Source organism: Bufo bufo, chromosome 1, assembly GCF_905171765.1.
Source record: "Bufo bufo chromosome 1, aBufBuf1.1, whole genome shotgun sequence".
NCBI lineage: Eukaryota > Metazoa > Chordata > Amphibia > Anura > Bufonidae > Bufo > Bufo bufo.
The window spans coordinates 761095457-761121186 of record NC_053389.1 but is presented as its reverse complement, the minus strand read 5'-3'; the positions used below and the strand labels follow the sequence as shown (position 1 = coordinate 761121186).

General features: G+C 47.0%; 1 protein-coding gene across 2 annotated transcripts in view; it reads right to left on the bottom strand.

The window, feature by feature from the left end:
* The window catches only part of PGLS (6-phosphogluconolactonase), a 32270-nt gene extending 7446 nt beyond the window's left edge, over positions 1-24824 (bottom strand). The window contains exons 1-2 of one of the 2 annotated variants that reach the window (XM_040414636.1): positions 24720-24824; positions 11991-12252 (exon numbers count right to left, since the gene is read on the bottom strand). In XM_040414636.1, the coding sequence (XP_040270570.1) occupies positions 11991-12245 (255 nt within the window). In that variant the 5' untranslated portion in view covers positions 12246-12252; positions 24720-24824. The other variant, XM_040414635.1, reaches the window with a different exon arrangement.
* Positions 24825-25730: the final 906 nt, after the last annotated feature.

Here is a 25730-nt window from a genome sequence, read left to right as displayed (position 1 = left end):
TTGAGAAGTTCTGCAGCAGCTGTAATGTGTTTTAGGAGTTGATGAACTGACCAAGTTGCTGCAGAACCTCTCTGGGAACAGTAAATATGGCCATACTCCTGAGATAGCTTTTGGTCGAGCACTTCTATAATAGGCAAATTACCCTCTGGGTGCAATGAGGGTGGTGCTGTTACACCTCAGTGCACCCAGAGGCTCACCTCCCCGTCTTCTATGGCGCTCCCCCAGCGCTGTGATGGACAGGACAAGCAGTCCCTGAGGTCTCGCGGGATCGTGTTGTGTACATGCGCAGTAAAGGGATGGGGACCGCCGGGCAGACATTTACTGCGAATGTACAGAACACAATCCCGAGAGATTTCAGGGACTTGTCCATCACAGAGGTGGGGGAGCGGCATAGAAGACGGGGAGGGGAGCCTCTGGGTGCAACAGCACCACCCACACTGCACTCTCATTGGGGGTAATTTGCATGTGATAAAAAAATTTCTTTTAGGAGGATTGACAGAACGATGGAGATGCCAGAAACATCAAGCACAGATCGACAGCTGCCGACCGTTTGACATAGTGGTAGGTTTTGACAAACATCTACTGAAAACCTTCCATGATGTCCTCACCTCCGAGGTCCCGCAGCGATGACGACAAACACATTCTGGCTGCTGGAGAACTTCTTAGAGTGTAAGCATATACAAACACCACGTCCAGGTTCTTAAAGAGGAATACTGTCATTTTTCAATCTTACACAGCAAAATGAATGTCAGGATGAGCGCAGAAATAAAGTAGAGTCCAGCAGGAGAACCTCCGAGCCCTCACCACAGTGGAGAGCAATGTCTTCCGAGCGTTTCACAACTTTCTCCATCATTTCTACGATGGACAGCACTTTCACCGGATAAGACTGTTATGCAACAGGTGAGGGCTCGGCTTGTGACCATGTCCATGAGCCGTGCACACCGCTAGCCTCTTGCGTAACTTCCCGAATGACACCACAACTTACCCTCGTTTGTGAAAGGTTTCACCGGTGAGACCCGGGTATGGATGAGGACAGTATTACCAACAGTGGAAGTCTCAAATTTAAAGGGGAAGTTCAGATTATTAAATAGGAGTGTCTGTTGCATAGTTTAGGATATGTAAAATTTACTCTCACCCAGGAGGATGAATGCTGCCTCACTAGTGCCACCTACTGGAGGATAGCTACGCTATAAGTCAATGTCCGACCCTTTAAAGCGCCTTGCAATATGACAAAGTATATGAGCCATACCGGAGTATTCGCCTATCAATAACACGAAAAGTGGAACGAGCGCATAGACTGGGACCTAGCTTAAATGATGCAGCTGGACCTAGAGAGAAGATGGAGAGCGAGGCAGGTCATCAGGAAGTACCTAGATTTCACAGACAAAGAGGACATTATACGAGCCTATTGGGCTCGCAAAGAACCACTGACTTACCAAGGTCATAAAATCATGCTGTTCAACGACTACTCTGCAGTAGTGACGAAAAAAAAAGAGACGAGCCTTCAGCGGGGTTTGTACTTCTTTATTTCAACGCAATATCAGATTTCCACTAGTGTACCCAGCAGCGCTGCGCGTCAGCTGTGCAGAGGGATCGATCAACACTTCTGAATCCGCCTCGGAGGCTGAAGCCTTTTTCGCTCAGGGTCCATATTTATCAGATCGTGAGGGAGTAGACAAAAGTGGACCAAGAACCACGCTGCGCAACTCACCTGGTTCATCACCGGGTCAAACAAAGCGGGGGATGGACCGCATAACACCGCCAGCCAAAGGAAAAATGGGCGCTGACGGACTTCTTACTAGGATCCACAGATACGCCCTAATGTGGCATCGAGTTATGAAGGTACTGTCACATCAGGTATTTTTCTTCCCCGTCTACGACTTTTCTTCTCTTTACAGTGGGACTACCGCTTGGTTCACAATGTTACTTTTTTTCTGTTGGAGTTATTATTGTTTTGATCTTGCTGTTTACTTCTATACCTACGTGAGTCTGCACAGTGAGGTGATACGGTCTTATATGACATAATGGTTAAAATAATCACCTGGAATGTCAAAGATCGGCGCTTCCTGCAGAAGCGCATGTTGGTGCTGCGTCATCTCAAGCGCCTAGGAGCAGACATCGGCCTTCTGCAGGATACCCACCTCATAGGGTCCGACTTCCAGGGAATGGCTAAGCTTTGGGTGAGGGGAGGAGTAAAGCAGGGGTGCTTACACTAATACTCAAAAACCTAGTCCATAAAGAGCAGGCTCAGGCCACAGATGATGAAGGAAGAGTACTAGTTTTAAAGATAACTGACCCAAGTGGAGAACTCTATAATGTATACGCCCCGAATGTGGCTCAGAAGCGTTTTTTTGAATCCTTGAGAGACAGGCTTCTGCAATATCCCATACGGGACAAGATAGTGGGGGGTGACCTTAATCCCAAATTAAGATCGCAAACAGGCAGGTGACCCTAAGGCCACTATGAAAGCAGGTGGCTGGGTTCTGGCCGCCTTCCTAGAGGACACATCCTTGCAGGACATGTGGAGGATCTCGCATCCTGACGACTCATGGTCTAGAATCGATTACTGGTTCACAGATTCCCAGCCGATATCTAAGGTGCAGGAGGTACTTACTGGAGATCTGGTGATCTCAGATCATTCACCAGTTATCCTGACTCTGGCGGACACGGTCCCGAGGGGAGCAGAGTTTATATGGCAGTTCCCATCTTTCCTAGCGAAAGACGAATCCTTTGCCGTTTTGGTGCAGGGTTGGTGGCTAGAGTATAGTACTTAAAATGAAGAACATGTCTCCAATCCCGCACTGTTTTGGGAGGCGGGTAAGGTAGTGATAAGGGGCCGCCTGATTACAAATGTAAGCAGGGCTTAAAAAGGCAACCAAGACCCAATATATTAAAGATAGCAGGGCGGTTCAAAAGGCATATAGAGAGTTTTTTTTTTTTAAATATCTCTTTATTGAAATGAGAAATCACTTTGTACAGCAATGGATATAAGAACAATACAGTACAGAAAAATTGCATCAAAGCATATTTATGCAAGCAATTATGCAAAAAAAAAAGAAGATCGTGCTCAATTCACATTTTACCATTTTACTCCCCAACTCCCCTCCCCTCCCTCCACCCATAACCCCATCCCCTTTCCCTCACCCCCCACCCCTGAACACCAATCTAAGACTTTCGGCCTTGAAGTGACTTCAGAACAAAGCCTCACCTCCCACCCTGGATGATACACTCGCCAAAGAGCTGAATTAAAGGGCTAGTCTCCCTAACCTACCTGCAAGCTGAGCTTCTAAGTACCACCCAGTAAGTCTAAATGGGGCTATGATTTCCTGGATTTCAACATCAGAAAGTTGCTTTTCTATGAACCTCCTCCATTTTTTAATAAACTTTTCAACCAGGCGTTCCTTATCCTGTTCTACCTCCAGTCTCTCTAGGTAAAGAACATTTTTCATCATTCCCATGACCTCCTCCCACACTGGGACTTCCTTCTCTAGCCAGTGTCGTAGGAGAGATTTCTTAACTGACATCAAAAAGAGATGTATACATGGTTTAGCAACCAACGATCCTATTTCCTCCTCCTGGTTTTTAGGTATGTAATGGAATATGCATTGCTGCGGTGTGATACCCACCGTGTCCCCCCAAATGTCATCAATAGAATCTATAGCCTGCTTCCATAACGGTTGCACTTTCGGACATTCCCATATGGAATGTAGTAAACCTGCTTTCGGGAGGCTACACTTAGGACATTCACGCAGATAATGGGCAGGAGCATCTTGATAGGACAAATTAAAGGCATACGTTGCTCTATGCATGAGTCTTAATTGCGTCTCTCTCCACTGTTCATTACATGTTGCCCGTCTGACCAAATCCATGCCTTCTCTCATCTTTTTGGATATATTCGGGTCGGATAATTCATTCTCCCAAGGTTTATAGGCCCCTTTTACCAAACCTATTGTCTGGATGCTATGGAGTCTACGTTGTAATTCAGAAAGGGGCATGTGAGAGCTATCACTACCTAGCAAGGCCGAAAACCACGCTAACCTGTCAGAATCACCAACAGAATTTGCCTGAGCGTTGCAGTAGCTTCTAATCTGCTGATAGGGTAGAAAGTGAGCATCTTGAAAGCCAAATTGTGTTTTGACCTGGTCCCAATCTAGCCAACGGAGACCAGACGTTTGCAGTAGATCCTTGAGTCTCAGTATATTTTTCTCCCTCCACGTCTGGAACATACTATTCTCCCTACCTTGGGGAAACGCCGGCAGCGACCATAATGGTAGTCTAGGTGACAAGTAATAAGGAAGACCATAGATTTTCCTAATCGCCTTCCACGCCATTATGGTGTCCTTCAATAAAATACACTGTCTTATTGACACCGGTATGTCTTTTAATCTAGAATGCAATAGGGCCTCCAGGTTTTCTCCCTCAGCTAACTCCCTTTCAAATTTAATCGCCGAATAATAGCCTGTTCCCCACACCCAATCACGCACATGTCTAAAAAGGGCCGCCAGGTTATAATGACGGATATTAGGCAATTGTAACCCCCCTTCATATTTCAGCATCGTTAGTTTAGCATAGGCAATGCGAGGTCTCTTAGTTTTCCAGAGGAAACGGTTGAAAGCTCTTTGCATCCTATTTACATCAGTGTGTTTTAACAGCAATGGAATAGTCTGGAGCGGATAAAGAAGCTTTGGAAAGCTTACCATTTTGATCAAATGAGCCCTCCCACACAACGATAATGGAAGGTCCTGCCATTTTTCTAGTTCATTTTCTATTTTAAGGAAGAGGGGGGGATAGTTCAGAGTATATAATGACGCAGGGGTGCGACCTATCTTTATACCCAAATAAGTCAAATAATCCCTCCTAACCTCCAATCTGTTCTGAAAATATTTGGCTGCGGGAGACCTATGATCTAGGAACAGCAACTGACTTTTTTCCACGTTGACCTTATATCCCGTGGCCCTTCCATAGAGATTTAACGCCTCTAGAGTCTTCTCTAAATGAAGTTCCGGGGAACCAAAATATAGTAAGATGTCATCTGCAAAGCAACTAACTTTCAACACCTTGACCCCTATCTTAATACCCTCAAAAGTATCAGATTTGATTAGCCATCTCACCAAGGGCTCCATTGCTAAGTTGAAAAGTAACGGGGATAAGGGACAACCCTGCCTCGTACCCTTCTCCAGCGTGATTGGTTTGGAAAGAAAGCCCGGTATATTCACATGAGCCTGGGGGTTATTATAGAGCGCTTTCAAGAAATTCCGGAAGCGTCCTGTAATGTTAACTCTGTCCAGAACCATATCCAACCATTGCCAGTTTACATTATCGAATGCCTTCTCGGCGTCTACTGCCAATAACGCCGGAGAAGGCCCGGTCGCTGGATCTCTATATTTACTCAAAACAGTCAGGACTTTGCGTACATTAGTTACAGCCGATCTACCTTTCATAAACCCTACCTGGTGTGAGCCAATTAGATTCGGTAAGCAAATGGCCAACCTATTGGCCAAAAGTTTTGCCATGATTTTAATATCCTGGTTAATCAGGGAGATTGGCCTATATGCACTGGGCTGAGTCAGATCTCTGCCCGGTTTCGGGAGAATTTTGATATAGGCCAACCTGCCTGAGTCAGGTAAATTACCTCCGGCCATAACATTATTAAACATCCTAGTTAGCGTCGGGGAAAGTTCTGGGATCATGGCCTTGTAAAATTCCGCCGGGAATCCATCCGGACCCGGGGCTTTACAATTTGATAGCGACTTAATTGTCATCCCCAATTCTTGTTCACTGACGTCTTGACATAGCGTTTCCACCGCCTCAGTAGAAAGATGCGGCAAATCCGCCCTGTCCAAAAGATCCCTTGCTTCCTGAGAGTGGGGGGGGTCTCCTGAATACAGTGTTTGGAAGTATTCTCCTAGTATCTCCACTACGTCCTTCGGCTGAGAGCATAGTTTTCCCGAACTGTCCTTTAGTGGATGCAAGGCCGTTTGTTTGACAAATGGGCGTGTTAGGTTTGCTAATAGCCGACCCGCTTTATTACCGACCCGAAAAAACTTAGCTTTTTGGTAGTCTCCAAACCACTTTTCTTTTCTTTCCTGACAGTAGTCAAAACTGTGCTTAGCCGTGACCCATAAAACTTTATTAGGGGTTGAGGGAGTTTGCAGAAATTGAGTGTACATCTCCCGCACCTTTAGGGTAGCTTCCTCAAACTTCTTATTGGCTTCCCTCTTCTTTCCTATCGAGTAAGACATAATTTGGCCCCTAAGAACTGCTTTAGCCGCGTCCCAGAATAAATTCTGGTTCGATGCCTGTTCCGCATTATCCTGTGAGTATTCCCACCACCACCCTTTCAGCTTATCTAAGAATTCCTTGTCCTTGATTAAATGTTGCGGCATTTTCCATGTATAATCTTGTCCCCTGGGGACTATGTCCATTATTTCCATAACCACTGGGGCATGGTCCGAGATTAACAAATCTGAAATTTCTACCGACTTGACTTTAGAAAGCATCCTCTGCGATGTCAGGAGATAGTCAATCCGGGACCATGACCCCCGGGCATGAGAAAAATGAGTGTACTCACGATCCACTGGATGATGATATCTCCAGGTGTCACAAAGGCCAGTATTTTGTATCAAAGGGAGCAACGTCTGGGTCCGATTCTGTGAAGTAACCTTGTCTAGGGCCTCTCGATTTCTATCTTCCTGTTCGTTATGCACCCTATTAAAATCTCCCGCCACCAGTATCATCTGTGAGTCTTCTTCCAAAATGTCTTTCTCCAACGACTTGTAAAAGTCAGTCTGAGAGGTGTTGGGGGCATAGACATTTTGTAGAACTATCTGCCCTACTGGGGAATCCAAATTTATTCGCATCCTTCTCCCCTGATTATCAGTGGACATGGAGCGAATCTCGTATTGCAGGCGTTTATGGAACAAAACCATAGTGCCCGCCCTTTTACCCACTGATGGTGAACCTACTACCTGTCCCACCCATAATCTACGCATCCTAAAAAAATCAGCTTCTTCTAAATGGGTTTCCTGCAGGAATGCCACATCTACTTTGAGCTTTTTGAGATGGCGCAATACTGCCATACGTTTAGTGGGGGATCGTAGGCCCTTAACGTTCCACGTGACTACACGCATAGTAATTTCACTATATACGCGTTCTCTGCAGGAGAAGCCACCCAGAACAGATCAAGCACATATTGGTACCAAAGTAACTGCACCCCAACCATATTTAGATTAGTGTTCACCCCCCCCCGCCATCCCGCCACCCGTACCCCCCCACCCAACCCCACAACATAGATAAAGCAAATGAGGACTTCACTTTTTTCGCACATCTAACAGTGTAGCAGTTGTCACTACATATTTCAAACATCATCAGCAATCTCTTATTATATACCGTTTCCCGGCCCTTACTCTTTGGCATAATCAATAAGTAATAACGCAATAACAAAAGTGAACCAAAAAGTCTAATGATATCTCACGTGACTCTCAAGGACGACCTTATCATTTTTTAATGATACTTGGTGTTGTCCATATTCAACTCTGATCTGTTTCCAGGTGTCCTGGTTCTGTGGGTCTGGACCCCAATCTCCCCATCTTCTGAGAGGCTCCTCTCCCTCTGGCCGAGGAAGTAGATCGCTGGGAGGATGGAAACATGAAATCCGAAAATAAGGGATCCGAATCCAGCATCCCCAATGCTTCTCCAGGCGAAAGGAACGTGTCGACCGCCCCATCCTGACGAAAAATTCTCAGGGTTGCAGGGTAAAGTAAGGCGAACTTGATCTTGTTGTGAGCAAGAGCGGAGCATACTTGCGAGAATTCCCTCCTACGCTTGGCCACTTCTGCTGAGTAATCACTAAATAGGAGGATCTTGTTGCCTCTAATCGTTAAGGGCCTCACATTGCGTCGAAATTTCGCTAGTATCGCTTCTTTAGCGGCATAGTTCAAGTATTTGGCTATAGCAGCTCTAGGTCTCATATTATTGGAACGCGCACCTGCTGAAATTTGCGGCCCCAAACGATGCGCCCTTTCCACTGTGCAGGTGCCGCGCAGTCCCAGTGCTTGTGGGATCTCCACCTCACAGATATCGACCAGTTGGTTCGGAGGAATCGATTCGGGAAGGCCGATGATCCGTAAGTTACTCCTCCTGGATCGATTCTCTAAATCGTCTAACTTCTCTTTTAGGTATTGGTTATCTCGCAGGAGGTCTCTGACACCGCTCTGGGCCTTCTCCAGGTCTTCCTCCACTAGCGCCACTCTTTGTTCCACCTCGGCAATCTGAGAGGTATGTTGCGCCACATCCGTCTGAAGTTGCTGCAGGGCTGACGAGACCGTGGCTTCCAGTGAGGCCTTAATATCTGGCGCTAGCAGTTTAGCCACTTCTATGGCCATAGATTTGCATGAGGCTGTTAATTCGTCAGCCATGTTTGGACCACACTCTCCTTCTTCCTCCTCTGAACCCGATGCCTCTGCACTTTTCTGGGTCGACTGCGAGGATGAGCGGGTGAACCTGTGTCGCTTTTCAGCCGCCGGCGCCATTTTGCTCCTGGCTTTCAGGTCGTCACCTGGTGGGAGTGATGTTCGTGGTTCCTTTTGAGAGCCGCCTCTGACAACAAACTTTTCCATAGGTGCTCCCTACAGTGTCAGGGAGATCTGGGGGTACCTAACGGTCCCGGTGTGCGGCGGTTTACTAGAACTTCGGGCCGGTCGAACGGAGAGCCTTTCACTCACGTCCCTCCATGTGCGCGCCGGAACCGGAAGTCGGCATATAGAGAGTTTATACAAACCCAAACGCCCCAGCATAAACAAGCCTGGATTGAGGCAAGACGAGATTTCGAAACATGGGCAGATATGAGGGAAGGTTTCTACAAATCCCAATGGGAATTAGAACTCCATAAATATGGGAACAAGGCAGGGAGATTGATGGCCAACTTAGCTAGGGGACGTGGCCCACCATGTCAAAATGCATCACGGTCTTTGGGCCTGCCCTCAGACCTATTCTCTATGGGGTCAAGTAGCACAAACAGTCAAAGATATCTGGAACCTCAATACTCCTCTAAGACCCATGATCTATCTCTTCCATTACTGGGAGGAGACGGGCAGTGAGGGCCCAACCGAACAAAGGCTACCGGTCCTATTTCATGCCATTTGCTTGGTGACTAAGAGATTTCTTTAGCAAAATTGGCTGCGGCCCGCCATCCCCTCAAGAGGGGTAATATTGCAAAACCTGAAAGGTTTATTGTCACTGGAACGTAGAGAAGCAGAAAGGGGAAGTGAAGGAAAGTTGGAAATGGAGCAGCAAATCCTCCCTAGCTCAGAAATTGAAACAATAATGAGACCCTTTAGGGTCCATTCACACGTCCGTAGTGCATTGCGGATCCGCAACACACCCGGCCGGCACCCCCATAGAAATGCCTATTTTGGGCCGCAATTGCGGACAACAATAGGACATGCTCTATTTTCTTGCGGAGCTGCGGACCAGAAGATCGGGGGCATGCTCCAGAAATGCGGATGCGGAGAGCACATAGTGTGCTCTCCGCATCCCTTCCAGCCCCATAGAGAATGAATGGGTCCGCACCTATTCCGGATAATTGCGGACCCGATCTACGGCTGTGCGAATGGACCCTTACTCTTACCCAATGGTATTTGACTGTGCAATTGAAAGGCACGTTAGGTAGGCTGAACCAACGACACTAACATAACACCATTATTAGGCTGAAAGGTACATAACCCGCGGGAGGCCCTCGCTGGATTAAGATATATGTGTAACATTCAGACAAAATGCTTTGGTCATGGAAGGTTTCTATTGTTCTTCTATGTGCAGGACATGTTTCTATAGGTTTTAATGATGGCTGTACGTTTTTATGTACGATGTATTGCGTCTCAAATAAAAATATATAAAAAAATAAATAAAAAAGACTCCCAACGCTAACTGGTGGTCTCTCTGAACATCTTTTCTCATAAGCCTGCATTTTGTTATTCCTCTTGGTAAGGAATGAATAAATTAACAAGTGGATGCAACCATTCCCCTTGTGAATGGAAGGGTCCATTCAGGCATCCGTAGGTGTTTTGCGGTTCGCAAATTGCAGATCAGCAAAACACGGACATCAGCAATGTGCGTTCCGCATTTCGCGGACCACACATCGCCAGCACTATAATAGAAAATGACTTTTCTTGGACAAGAATAGGACATTTTTTTTCAAGAACGGAAATGCGGATAGCACATAGTGTGCTGTCCGCATCCGTTCCGGCCCTATTGAAAATGAATGGGTCCGCACCCGTTCCGCAAAATTGCGGAACGGATCCAGACCCAAGTCGCGGAAGTGTGAATGGACCCTGACACTGTCCAATAATTGCTCAGACTGTTTAGGGACACCTCCCGCTGTCAAGTTATTCAAACATTTCTAAGAGGAATAACTGAGGAACGGCACAATAAAGAGCTGTAATAAAAGATGCTCTAGAATGCAGAATGCTAGTATTTACCATGCCTGGAGAGCCCTTAAAGGGTACGTTCACATTCCACTGCCAAAACCTGCATGCTTTGTCACGGATTTGCCACAAATGACACCCTATGCACTGCAAAAGGTGAAATCCGAAGTGAAGATCTGCAGAAAGAACTGATATGATGCTTTATTCCATGGCGCAATTCATTTTCTAGTGTGTGGAGGAGATTTATTAAAACTTCATCCACATCGCTGCAAATGTAAAATGCCGTGCGTTGTCTGCCCACAAATCTGCTACATGTGGATGAAGGGGGCTCTACAGATAATAAAGAGAGCAAAGTATGTACTAGTACGTGACGCACTGCTGAGGGTGATGGCGACAGGTCCATGAAGGATACATATAGACCTCCCCATGGATGCACCGCGTATGGCCCAGTTTTAATCCTTGTAGAAGGGCATGCTCACATCTATGTATGCCACTGGTGCTCAGGACACAAGGCTCTGGTAAGTGCGAGGCCTCACCAGTGAAGACACCTTCCGTATTACCAAGCTAAGGCTACTTTCACACTGGCGTTTTTGCTGGATCCAGCAGGGTTCAGCACAAAAATGCTTCCGTTACTGATAATACAGCAGCCTGCATCCGTTATGAACGGATCCGGTTGTATTATCTGCAACATAGCCAAGACTGATCTGTCATGACCTCCATTGAAAGTCAGTGGGGGACGGATACGTTTTCTATTGTGTGAGATAGTGCCAGAGTTAAACGGATCCGTCCCCATTGACTTGCATTGTGGGTCATGCCGAATCCGTCTTGCTCCGCATCCCAGGACGGAAAGAAAACCGCAGCTTGCTCTCCGGTATGAGAACGCAACCAAACGGAACGGAATGCATTTTGGAGTATTCCGTTCTGTTCAGTTACGTTTTGTCCCCATTGGGGCCAAAACTGAAGCATTTTTTTCCAGTATTGAGACCCCATGACGGATCTCAATACCGGAAAATATTAACGCTAGTGTGAAAGTAGCCTAAGCCCCATACATTTTCAATGACACCTGGATCCCACAAAATTCTCAGACACACATCTGTATCCTCTGTGGCACCAGACATGCCTAGAAGCCATCACCGATCCTAGGTCCACGAGTTGACATGATAATGGCGGATTTAGGGGTCTAAGGTATCAGCTTCTTGTGAAATCATGTAAAAAAAAACTAAAAAAAAAAAAACACTTACCGGTATCACGTATCGCACGTGCGGTAGCTAGTAATGGATAATGCCCCATTCACACAACCATATTTTTGGCCGCAAAAGCATCCGATCCGCATTTTTTGCAGATTGGATGCAGACCTATTAATTTCAATGGGTCTGCAAAAAATGCGGACAGCACTCCATGTGTCCGCATCCGTATGTCCGTTCCACAGTCCCGCAAAAAAGATAGAACATGTCCTATTCTTGTCTGTTTTGCAGACAATAGGTATTGTTACAATGGATCCGCAAAATCAGGGATTTTAAGACACTGGATCCATTTTCATTTTTGCCCTCTCATCAAAGCACTACGCACCTTGTACTCGCCGTACGTGCTCTCAGGATCGGAGAACGGGACCAGCCTCTCGTCACACATGGCCACTTTCCATCCCTCTGTATTGAGACCCGCGGTCTTCGGCAATTCGCGGCTCAGGAGCTGCACCAGGCTGCCCCCGGACAAGCCAATCCTGAAGCAATCGACTCCCCTGGACTCATGGACCAGCAGCTGCGACAGAGAGAGGGCAAGCTCTGCTGGCGAGGGGAACACACGGATCTGACGATGGGAGGACATCGCAAACCTGGAAGGACACATCATAGACAGAAGGTTACATGGCAGATTTCATTAGAGGGCAGTTCCAGTCACAAATGGGAATGTCAAAGGAGCAGTGACATTTTTCAGCTAAACGGATGAATACGGTACTTCTTTAATACTCTTCATTTCACAAAAACATTTATGTGCCTCGTGTTCATTAACATTAGCAGCAGATTCCGGGACATAAAATCTGGACCATATACGGATTGCGAATATGCTCATGTGAAAGCAGCCTATGGCTCCGATTATGTAAAACTGAGTAAAGATCCTGCTACGTTTACCAGCTTCCGCCCGGCAGTGTGTTCGGTGACTAGACCGGCTCTGATGGGCGGGCTTTAGCGCTGCCCTAGCCATTTTACAGACTAGGGCAGCGCTAAAGTCCGCCCATCAGTGCTGGTGATGTCACTGAGCTCACTGCTTGGCGGAAGCCTGTGCCTGGCAGCCCCATGGAGAGCCCGGTATGTCACCGAAACTCCAGAAAATGCCTTTGCCCTGCGCGATTCAGCGCAGGGCAAAGTAGAGCATCGGAGCATGAACTGCTCTGATGCTCAAGTCAGGGGGGCTGCCGGGGTGAAAATGGGGATATGTCCGGGTTCAGCTCTGAACTGGGACAACCCCTTATTTATAAAAAAATAAAAATAAAATCCACTTGCACAACAGGGCTTATCTGCTCCACAATGGAGGCAGCAGGACCTGACACTCCCAATGTCACTAAGTCACCCCTGAAATGTCCTTTAATTTACATTTTTAACACCAGTTAAACAGGTGCACTTCTGTCTAAACAACCATTAAAAAGTGGGCCATTCATTCCAACAGGGTCCACCTGGCCGTAAAAACAGCCAAAAATAGGACCCGTCATGTTTTTTGATGGCTGCTAATAATAATCATCTTTATTTCTATAACGCCACCATATTCTGCAGCGCTTTACAATTCAGAGGGTTCATGTACAAAACAAAAGACATCACAAAGTCACCGCCTAATATACAACTGATACACTAGGAATGAGGGCCCTGCTCGCAAGAGCTTACAATCTATGAGGAAGTGGGGGTGACACAGGAGGTAGATGATTGCTATATGAAGTGGTGCAGCCATCTCTGTACTGAAACGAGTGGTGTAGGCCGAGCTGCGTGTGCCAGTGCTTTGGGTGTGGGGATTACTGTCAGAAGATGGCGCTCAGGTCTGAGGTTTGAAGGTAGGCAGTTGGGAATTGACCTTATATTGCGTAGCAGAGCATTCCAGAGAGTAGGTGCAGCTCAAGAGAAGTCTTGAAGATGGAAGTGAGAGGGACGGATTATGGTGAATTTTAACCTTAGGTCACTAACCGAATGGAGAGCACAAGTAGGGTGGTAGATGGAAATGAGGGAGAAGATGTATGGAGGAGCAGCACTGTGGAGAGCACAAGTAGGGTGGTAGATGGAAATGAGGGAGAAGATGTATGGAGGAGCAGCACTGTGAAGAGCACAAGTAGGGTGGTAGATGGAAATGAGGGAGAAGATGTATGGAGGTGCAGTACTGTGGAGAGCACGAGTAGGGTGGTAGATGGAGATGAGGGAGGAGATGTATGGAGGAGCAGCACTGTGGAGAGCACAAGTAGGGTGGTAGATGGAAATGAGGGAGAAGATGTATGGAGGTGCAGTACTGTGGAGAGCACGAGTAGGGTGGTAGATGGAGATGAGGGAGGAGATGTATGGAGGAGCAGCACTGTGGAGAGCACAAGTAGGGTGGTAGATGGAAATGAGGGAGGAGATGTATGGAGGAGCAGCACTGTGAAGAGCACAAGTAGAGTGGTAGATGGAAATGAGGGAGGAGATGTATGGAGGTGCAGCACTGTGGAGAGCACAAGTAGGGTGGTAGATGGAAATGAGGGAGAAGATGTATAGAGGAGCAGCACTGTGGAGAGCACAAGTAGGGTGGTAGATGGAAATGAGGGAGAAGATGTATGGAGGAGCAGCACTGTGAAGAGCACAAGTAGGGTGGTAGATGGAAATGAGGGAGAAGATGTATGGAGGTGCAGTACTGTGGAGAGCACGAGTAGGGTGGTAGATGGAAATGAGGGAGGAGATGTATGGAGGAGCAGCACTGTGGGGAGCACGAGTAGGGTGGTAGATGGAAATGAGGGAGGAGATGTATGGAGGAGCAGCACTGTGAAGAGCACAAGTAGAGTGGTAGATGGAAATGAGGGAGGAGATGTATGGAGGTGAAGCACTGTGGAGAGCAAGAGTAGGGTGGTAGATGGAAATGACGAAGGAGATGTATGGAGGTGCAGCACTGTGGAGAGCACAAGTAGGGTGGTAGATGGAAATGAGGGAGGAGATGTATGGAGGTGCAGCACTGTGGAGAGCACGAGTAGGGTGGTAGATGGAAATGACGAAGGAGATGTATGGAGGTGCAGCACTGTGGAGAGCACGAGTAGGGTGGTAGATGGAAATGAGGGAGGAGATGTATGGAGGTGCAGCACTGTGGAGAGCACGAGTAGGGTGGTAGATGGAGATGAGGCAAGAGATGTATGGAGGTGCAGCACTGTGGAGAGCAAGAGTAGGGTGGTAGACAGAGATGAGGGAGGCGATGTATGGAGGTGCAGCACTGTGGAGAGCACGAGTAGGGTGGTAGACAGAGATGAGGGAGGCGATGTATGGAGGTGCAGCACTGTGGAGAGCACGAGTAGGGTGGTAGACAGAGATGAGGGAGGCGATGTATGGAGGTGCAGCACTGTGGAGAGCTTTGTGGGTGAGAAGTTTGAACTCTTATCTGTGGTGGACAGGCAACCAGTGAAGTGACTGGCCCAGACTAGAGGCATCAGTATAGTGGGTTGATTGATAGATGATCCTATTCACAGGCTATTAAAAAAAAACTGTAATTGGTTCTGAAAGTGTGACGGCCCTTAGTGCTACAGACATGAGGATCATCAATACCAGTGACATCAACATCTAATCATCTTCAGGTCTACCGCCATCCGAAGAGAATGTTCATATTCAACTGGAATTCTTCTTTTAAAGGGGTTGTCTGGTTTAGAAAATCCATTTCCAAATAAGGGAATTCTGAGCTAATATTTTGTCGCACTGGTGTTTTATGCCACATTCGACAGTTGGAAGTGATGGGGATGTGCTGCGGCTGGAATATTGGCCCTGGCAAATGTACGCCTGAAAACAGGAGCAAATCTTGGCGAAAAACAACTCCCCCAAATGATTTGGGAATTATACCAGCAAATTCTAAAAGAAAATGGCAAAACATCTGTCCGTGAGCTGAATCTCCAGAGAAGGTGGGACATGCAGAAAGACAATGGTTCTACCAAACAATGGTTAAGGAAGAATAAAAGGTAAAGTTTTGGAATAGCCAAGTCACAGTCCTGGCCTTAATCCAGGAGAAACGTGGTGGAAGGACCTGAAGTGAGCAAATCATGGGAGGAAACCCTCCAACATAGACATAGCAGAGCTGAAGCAGTTTTATATGGAGGAATGGGCTAAAATTCCTCCAGGCCGATTTGCAGGACTAATCAACAATTAAGGCCTCATGCACACGACGGATCCGCAAAAAATACGGATGACATCAGTGTGCATTCCGTATTTTGCGGAACGGAAAAGCTGGCCCCTAATAGAACAGTACTATCCTTGTCCGTAATGTGGACAATAATAGGACATGTTCTATTTTTTTGAGATACGGAAACCGAATGCACACGGAGTAACTTCTGTTTTTTTTGGACCCATTGAAATAATTGGTTCCGTATACGGTCCGCAAAAAATACCGAACGGACACGGAAAGAAAATACGTTCGTGTACATGAACCCTAAGCCTCATTTACACATCAGTGTTTTGGTCAGTGATTTCCTTCAGTGATTGTGAGCCAAAGCCAGTACTGGAGCCTCCACAGACATAAGCTATAAGGAAAGATCTGGACCTGTTCTGTGTTTAGAGCCGCACCTGGTTTTGGCTCAAAATTCACTGATGGAAATCACTGACCGAACACTGACGTGTGAATGAGGTAACTGTAGATGTTTAGTTGCAGTTTTTTCTGCACAAGGAGGTCACATCAGATACCGACAGAAAAGGTTCACATACTTTTACCACTCACAGACATGATATTGGTGTGTGATATTTTTGACTCATTTGTTCGATTTGGTTTTTTATATACTTTTAGGCCCCTTTCACCCGAGCGAGTTTTCCGCGCGGGGCGCGATGCGTGACGTGAACGCATCGCACCCGCACTGAATCCTGACCCATTCATTTCAATGAGTCTGTGTACATGAGCAGTTATTTTCATGCATCAGTTCTGCGTTCCGTGAAAAACGCAGCATGTTCTATATTCATCGTTTTTCACGCAGCCCTGGCCCCAGAGAAGTGAATGGGGCTTCAGTGAAAAACGCATCGCATCTGGAAGCAAGTGCGGGTGCGATGCGTTTTTCACTGAAGGTTGCTAGGAGATGTTGTTTGTAAATCTTCCGTTTTTTTATCACTCGCGTGAAAAATGCATCCAAACGCATTGCACCCGTGCAGAAAAAACTGAACACAATCGCAGACAAGGCGAGTTTCCCGGAACGCATCCTGAGCCAATCCGTATCGTTCGTGTGAAAGAGGCCTTAGCACTTGTGTGAATATCTGATGTAGTTTTAGGTCAAATTTAGGCAGAAATCTAGAGAATTCTAAAGGGTTAAGTTAACAGACTTTCACCGCTGTAGATGTATATACCAGGGCAGCCATGACAGCGCCACGGTGCATTCCTTTCCATAATGTGCACACAAGTTTCCCTAATCTGTACAGATCTCTAAATCCCAAAGACAACTATGACACAGCAGAGACGTGTTCGCTGTTAACCCCCGAGAATCCTGCCGTACTGCAGCATGTCTACTCTAGCTTTATTACTAATGGAAGCCACATAGTAACATCACTGAGAACCCCAGGTCCATTAACAGATTTAGGCCTCATTCACACGTCAGTGTTCTCCACGGACGCCACACGTACCCATTCATTTTAATGTGTGCATTCACACATCCGTGTTTTACCACGGTCTGTTTTCAGCACTGATGCATGCTCTATTTGTCCGTGTTCATGGATCCATCACGGCCATTATAGTCTATGGGTCCGTGAAAACCACGGAGGCCACCCGTGTTTCACGGATTACTAGGAAGAGTTGCTTTGAAAATTATTTTTGCTAGCAGTCAGCAATAAGGATCCAGCGAGGTGTGTGTCTGACTCTATCCAATCAATGCTGCCATTGTCAGACTGTGAAGGGACACCATCCCCAACTGGTAACACCCATCTGGACCTTCATTGCAAACTTCTGGCAATTCATTCATAACTTTTAGCAGGAATAATAAAGGAATGGCACAACATAGAGCCATAAGTATACATGCTCCAGAAGGGTTATTACATGGGGAATGCAAGTAGTGACATGTCAGGAGAGGTGGACGGGTCCTTTTTAGGGTCCATTCACACGTCCGAAAAATGGGTCCGCATCGTTGCCGCAATTTTGCGGAACAAGTGCGGACCCATTCATTTTCAATGGGGCCAGAATGTGCTGTCTGCATCCGCATTTGCGGATCCACAAAAAAAATAGAACATGTCCTGACATGACGGCACCCGGATCCACTGAGTTCTATACGTATATTCAGACGTCTTTTTATTTTTTTTCCCCCACAAATGGTACGGGGGCGTGCTGTACTTTGGTCCGTTTTGGGGACAGAACACGTCCATTCTATTCAATAGGTCCACGAAAACCGCGGATGTCATCAACGCGTGGCCCACTTTTCCCTGATCCATTGCAGATAAAAAAAAAAAAAACGTACAAGGACAACAGAATACAAGGTTTTAAAGGGGTTCTCCAGCCGCAGGGGTCATTGGCTGCTGCGATCCGAGCCTAAAGTTAACAGGCCGTGGACTGAAGGAGCCGGGAGCACGCAAGTATCCAGGGGGTGGAGGTGGGAAGAAGCTGGAGGACCCGTGTTTTTTTTTTTTTTTTGTAATTTGCCCTGATACACTGTAGCGCTGAAACATAAAGGGGGAGATTTATTAAAACTGGTGTGAAGGGAAACTGGCTTAGTTTCCCATAGCAACCAATCAGATTGGTTCTTTCCTTTCCAAAGGTGCTCTAAAAAATAAAAAATGGAATCTGATTGGTTGCTAGGGGCAACTAAGCCAGTTTCCCTTTACACCAGTTTTAATAATTCTTCCCCAAAGTATACTGCAGAGGTTACACCAGGACATGGGTAACAATATGCACAAGGAATGCATTCACTGGCTCCACTCCCCCGATCCGTCACACAAATATATAGTAGCTGCTCCTGTGGTGATGAGGAATCTACAGCGGGATTTTTCCAGTCAGCACACACTGGGGGGAAGGGGGGATAAATCCACAACACTTTCCAAATCGTTCACATACACTGGGCAAGAAAGTGAGGAAAAGCGACCAATCAAAGATCGCGTATCATTTCTCCAGCATGGTTTAGAAGACGAAAGCTGAAGCCTGATTGGTTGCTATGGGTAACAAGGACTTTCCAGCACAGACAATCTGGATTTCTAGCTTCACTTGCCCCAGAAAATTGAGGTAAATGAAGATAAATTTATCGGGGTGGCTGACCATGCCTCCTTCCTGCCCCTGCAAAGCTCCCTTTAGGGAAAGAAGCGAGAAAGGCGTAAAATCCGAGTCACACAATTTTTTATTTTTTTTTAAGTAGCAGTTAAAAAGTCACAAAAAAAACACTTTTCAGGAAAAAGGAAGATGATAAATATCCTCCCTCGTCCTTAGAGACCTATAAGTATATATAAGAGCAAGTCATGTCAGTTCACTTAAAGGGGCTGTCTCAAAGTCAACCACATTCATACATATTTACCGACAGTCCACAGAAAGGGGCGGGGCTTGTGTGAATTTTGGGATAGTGATGGATCCGGGCATTCTGGGGCAAAGCTTAAATGCCCTGGATATGTTGGTAACTATGCTCCATAAAGAAGCTACCCCCCAAACACCAAAATTTAATATTACACGGCCGCCATTTCGATACCGGAGTCGGCTTAAAATGGTATTTGTCATTTCCCCCCAAAAAAACTACGTTTTCAACAACTGTATCCAGTCTGAGAAATCCACTGAGAACTGAACCGCCTGGACTCATTGTAGGGAAGGTCAAAATGTGCTGCTGCCATATGTTAACCCTTCAGGACTTCCACTGTACATGTGTGGTGAAAGTCCAGAATGTAAAGATGGCGTCCTCTCAGAAGCTGCGTGGGCACAGAACCCCTGGGTGCCTGCTGTTTTACACAGCAGACACATGGTGGCAGAGTCCATGATCGGCGATAAGGTCAATCACAGACATTTAGCCCCTCAGATGCTGTGGTCAATTGTGACCATGGCATCCGAGAGGACTTTTCTCAGGAGTGCTATGCTCCCGGGAAAAAAAAAAAAAAAAGAGCTCCCCAACGCCAAGATCAGTGTAGCGGTTCGGTTGTTTTCGGAGCCTGAGGTCTTTTGAAGGATCTGTGCCCTGCCATAGCAAAGTTCCTATCAGGAAGTGTAAAAAAAATAAAATAATAATTATATATATATATATACAGTGGGATGCGAAAGTTTGGGCAACCTTGTTAATCGTCATGATTTTCCTGTATAAATCGTTGGTTGTTACAATAAAAAATGTCAGGTAAATATATCATATAGGAGACACACACAGTGATATTTGAGAAGTGCAATGAAGTTTATTGGATTTACAGAAAGTGTGCTATAATTGTTTAAACAAAATTAGGCAGGTGCATAAATTTGGGCACTGTTGTCATTTTATTGATTCCAAAACCTTTAGAACTAATTATTGGAACTCCAATTGGCTTGGTAAGCTCAGTGACCCCTGACCTACATACACAGGTGAATCCAATCATGAGAGAGAGTATTTAAGGGGGTCAATTGTAAGTTTCCCTCCTCTTTTAATTTTCTCTGAAGAGTAGCAACATGGGGGTCTCAAAAGAACTCTCAAATGACCTGAAGACAAAGATTGTTCACCATCATGGTTTAGGGGAAGGATACAGAAAGCTGTCTCAGAGATTTCAGCTGTCTGTTTCCACAGTTAGGAACATATTGAGGAAATGGAAGACCACAGGCTCAGTTCAAGTTAAGGCTCGAAGTGGCAGACCAAGAAAAATCTCAGATAGACAGAAGCGACGAATGGTGAGAACAGTCAGAGTCAACCCACAGACCAGCACCAAAGACCTACAACATCATCTTGCTGCAGATGGAGTCACTGTGCATCGTTCAACCATTCGGGGCACTTTACACAAGGAGATGCTTTATGCGAGAGTGATGCAGAGGAAGCCTTTTCTCCGCTTGAGGTGGGATAAAGCACATTTGGACAAGCCAGCTTCATTGTGGAATAAGGTGCTGTGGACTGATGAAACTAAAATTGAGTTATTTGGCCATAACAAGGGGCGTTATGATGGAGGAAAAAGAACACAGCATTCAAAGAAAAACACCTGCTACCTACAGTAGAATATGGTGGTGGTTCCATCATGCTGTGGGGCTGTGGGGCCAGTGCAGGGACTGGGAATCTTGTCAAAGTTGAGGGACGCATGGATTCCACTCAGTATCAGCAGATTCTGGAGACCAATGTCCAGGAATCAGTGACAAAGCTGAAGCTGCGCCGGGGCTGGATCTTTCAACAAGACAACGACCCTAAACACTGCTCAAAATCCACTAAGGCATTTATGCAGAGGAACAAGTACAACGTTCTGGAATGGCCATCTCAGTCCCCAGACCTGAATATAATGGAAAATCTGTGGTGTGACTTAAAGAGAGCTGTCCATGCTCGGAAGCCATCAAACCTGAATGAACTAAAGATGTTTTGTAAAGAGGAATGGTCCAAAATACCTTCAACCAGAATCCAGACGCGTTTAGAGGCTGTAATTTCTGCAAAAGGAGGATCTACTAAATATTGATTTCATTTCTTTTTTGTGGTGCCCAAATTTATGCACCTGCCTAGTTTTGTTTAAACAATTATAGCACACTTTCTGTAAATCCAATAAACTTCATTTCACTTCTCAAATATCACTGTGTGTGTCTCCTATATGATATGTTTAACTGACATTTTTTATCGTAACAACCAACGATTTATACAGGAAAATCATGACGATTAACAAGGTTGCCCAAACTTTCGCATCCCACTGTATATATATATATATATATATAAAATGAGCCTTCAAACAGCTCGGTAAATATGAAAAAGTTATAACAAAACACAAAAAGGAAAAAAGTCCTTAAAGAGGTTTTCCATTAAAAAAAAAAAAAAGTTTTAACATCAGATGTCGGGAGAAAGTCAGGAGGCCACCATACACATTAGATGTATATCGGTGGGTTTGGCAGGTAGACATCCAAATGTGACAACCGATATGGCTGTACTTTCAGAAATGGCCGCTGCAACAAAAACATCAATATTTCTATGGGTGCATAAAACATTAGATAACAGACGGGCACTTTGTACATTATACAGTAGGTTCAGGTAGGTCCCTACAATCAGAGCCGCAGCTGTTCATGTAAGCAGCAGAAGCTGGCTCCCGGGTAACCACAATACTCCTGTGACAGGAATAATGGGGCCCCCGCTCAGAGCCGCTCACAGGTATCCACATTACACTTGTTGTGACTGACAAGCCTCCTCGCTGGGGAATCTATTCCTCGGGGGCGAGCTGTTTTTAAGAAATGATGGGAACAATAAGACACCGCAGTAAAAAATACTAGAGATACAAAGGGTCACGTTATCCGCCCAGCGACCCACTGGCTGCCATAGGTCCGGTTCTAGGGTTCCCTAGTGGAACATGTATAGTAAGCCGTGGCTTCCACTGTTCTAGTGATCCACAGGGGGCCTATGATGATGTGAGGTGATAGAGTTCATTGGTGGGAACACCCATTACCCCGTTCTCACAGAGGACCTTCCATTTAGTATACAAGCAGTTCCCGCATGTACGGTGCGGAGGAGGCGGCTGAGAACAGAGAACAACATGTCCTGCACCTTACAACTTCTAATAGGATAAGTAGTCTCCAACCTGTGGTCCTCCGGCTCCCAGCATGTCCTGGCGGCCCAGTGTATGGCTAACCTACTGTAGAGAAACTACAACTCTCAGCATGCCCCGACAGCCGAGCCCATGGCTAACCTACTGTAGAGAAACTACAACTCCCAGCATGCCCCGACAGCCGAGCCTATGGCTAACCTACTGTAGAGAAACTACAACTCCCAGCATGCCCCGACAGCCAAATCTAATGGCTAACCTATTGTAGAGAAACTACAACTCTCGACATTCCCTGACAGCCAAGCCTATGGCTAACCTATTGTAGAGAAACTACAACTCCCAGCATGCCCTGACAGCTGAGCCTTTGGCTAACCTACTGTAGAGAAACTACAACTCCCAGCATGCCCTGACAGCTGAGCCTGTAGCCAACCTTTTGCAGTGAGATTACAACTCCCAGTGGGAGGGCCACAGCGCCATGTCTTCTGGTGCTCTCCAACATGTGGCTCTCCAGCTGTTGTGAAACTACAACCCCAAACAGTTGGGAGGGCATGCTGGGAGTTGTAGTTTCCAATAGTTGGAAAACTACACATTGAGGGTATATAATGTGATTTCTGTGCTGAAAGTTCTTGCCAGCTACAGGTGCCAGCCCGAACTGTTTGCCCAAGGCATGTGTAGGCGTGGAGCCCTACCCGCTCTTGTCCTGGTTACCTAAACATTGCCCTTCCCCTGGCATGAAATGAAGCCAACCTTCAATCAATAAGCGGAACTGCGGCGTCTCCACACTGAGGCCGTATACACGAGCCAAGGGGGCAGCTGGACGCCACGTACGTCCATCACCATAAACACAAGCGTAGCAGTAGAGTAATATACAGTAACAAGTGCACTACAGAGATAGACAGATGGATAGATGACGGGGCAGACGCCGAGCGCGGCGGATACTACATGACGGGGCAGACGCCGAGCGCGGCGGATACTACATGACGGGGCAGACGCCGAGCGCGGCGGATACTACATGACGGGGCAGACGCCGAGCGCGGCGGATACTACATGACGGGGCAGACGCCGAGCGCGGCGGATACTACATGACGGGGCAGACACCGAGCGCGGCGGATACTACATGACGGGGCAGACGCCGAGCGCGGCGGATACTACATGACGGGGCAGACGCCGAGCGCGGCGGATACTACATGACGGGGCAGACGCCGAGCGCGGCGGATACTACATGACGGGGCAGACGCCGAGCGCGGCGGATACTACATGACGGGGCAGACGCCGAGCGCGGCGGATACTACATGACGGGGCAGACGCCGAGCGCGGCGGATACTACATGACGGGGCAGACGCCGAGCGCGGCGGATACTACATGACGGGGCAGACGCCGAGCGCGGCGGATACTACATGACGGGGCAGAGGCCGAGCGCGGCGGATACTACATGACGGGGCAGACGCCGAGCCCGGCGGATACTACATGACGGGGCAGACGCCGAGCCCGGCGGATACTACATGACGGGGCAGACGCCGAGCCCGGCGGATACTACATGACGGGGCAGACGCCGAGCCCGGCGGATACTACATGACGGGGCAGACACCGAGCACAGCGGATACTACATGACGGGGCAGACGCCGAGCCCGGCGGATACTACATGACGGGGCAGACGCCGAGCCCGGCGGATACTACATGACGGGGCAGACGCCGAGCCCGGCGGATACTACATGACGGGGCAGACGCCGAGCCCGGCGGATACTACATGACGGGGCAGACGCCGAGCCCGGCGGATACTACATGACGGGGCAGACGCCGAGCGCAGCAGATTATCTAAAGCACAAATTCAAACAAATGGAGCATAAAAATTACACTTTTTTTCAATGTTTCTGTTCTGCTGACGGATTAGAACAGAAAGCTCAGCGCCGGAGAACACAAACATAAACACAAAAAAAAACACACACATCAACAAATAATAATAAAAAAATAATAATAAATGACATGCAACAGGTTAGGGTCAAAAAGAGGAGGAAAAATGGGGCACAATCACATGTCAGGGTGACAGCTCCTAACCCACTTAACAATGACAGATCCCACCACTAACCCTATAGTGCATGAGATTCAATACCTGCACAAAGGTGCACCAGCTGCTGAGGAACTACAAGTCCAAGCAGGGCATGCTGCCACCTGTAGTTCCACAGCAGATTGCAGCTGGAGGGTCTTGCTTTACACCTCTTCTATACATGCAACCTCAGGAGCACAGGTCAGAACAATGCACCGCGGCAGCAGCATGACCCACACCCACGCTGTCATATATGCACAGCAATACATACTGTCGCAGCCTTGTCACACAGCAGCACGCACCTTGACCGTCACAGTGAGAGCAGAGGAGTGATGGATATTGTACCGAGCGCACACTGGGCGGCACAATGACAAGAGTAAGAGAAAAAAGAGAAGGGGAACAGGCAGGTAAGAGGGCGGAAGTGACGTCATCTAGCCCTACCTGTGAGGCTTCAGTAAGGGCGGACGTGGCCAATGGCAGAGCAACTCACTCTTCAGGTACCGCTTCGGCGTTGCTGAGCGCCACAGGAAGCGACGTCAAGTAAGGGCGGAAGTACTTGTATGTAAGTTCTATCAATTGCTGGCAAGTGAAGACTCTTGTGTGGAAAAGAACTAGTGGTTACACCCAGAGGCAGGAAGTATTGCAAGATTTGTTTTCTGTCTACACGGTTTGGTTCCCTTTTATGCAGAGAATCATGATGCACTGAGTAATAAGTGCAAAGTTTCTTAATATCTGCCTTTCTGAACAACAGACCTGAGTCCGCCAGCTTTTCCATGGGAATAAGTCGTTTGCTACGTGGAAATGTTCCTAACCATGTGAACAGGGTTACAGAAACCCTATTCATATGCATGGGATGGCTATTGTCATCAGATTTCTACCTGGAACCTGCCCCAAAATCTGACACGTGTGACCGGACGCTTGATTTGAGTCATTGGGGTAGTACATGAATTTTTATGCCAGTTTTCTGGAATTGTGCATCAAAAAAGCTGTGCAGAGGTAAAGCTGTGATATGAAGTACTATAAATGGCGGACTCTGTATTATCTATATACAGAGGTGATACTTGTCATTGTAATCCTGTGATGATAATGAGATGACTGCTGAAAATTAATCTGTACAGATCTAGAAGTGGCGCCTATTATAAGACTTAGTGGCCAGTGTGAAAACTGCCGGATTTTAGGATTTTCTTTTAACCCTTAGGCTCCCAGCGCCGTACATGTATGGCCCTGGTTGGTTCTTTAAACATGGTGCTGGCTCGCACGTGCAGCGGGCGCCATAGCCGGCGGGTCTCTGCTGTTTCCGCAATCATTTAAGCCTTTAGATGCCTTGGTCAAGTGCGACCACGGCATCCAAATAGCAAAAAACCTGGAAGTGCGCATTTCCTGGTTAAGACTGGCTCTGCCATGTGGCGATCAGAGAAGCCAGTCATTCATTCTAATATGCTGAGTCTCTCT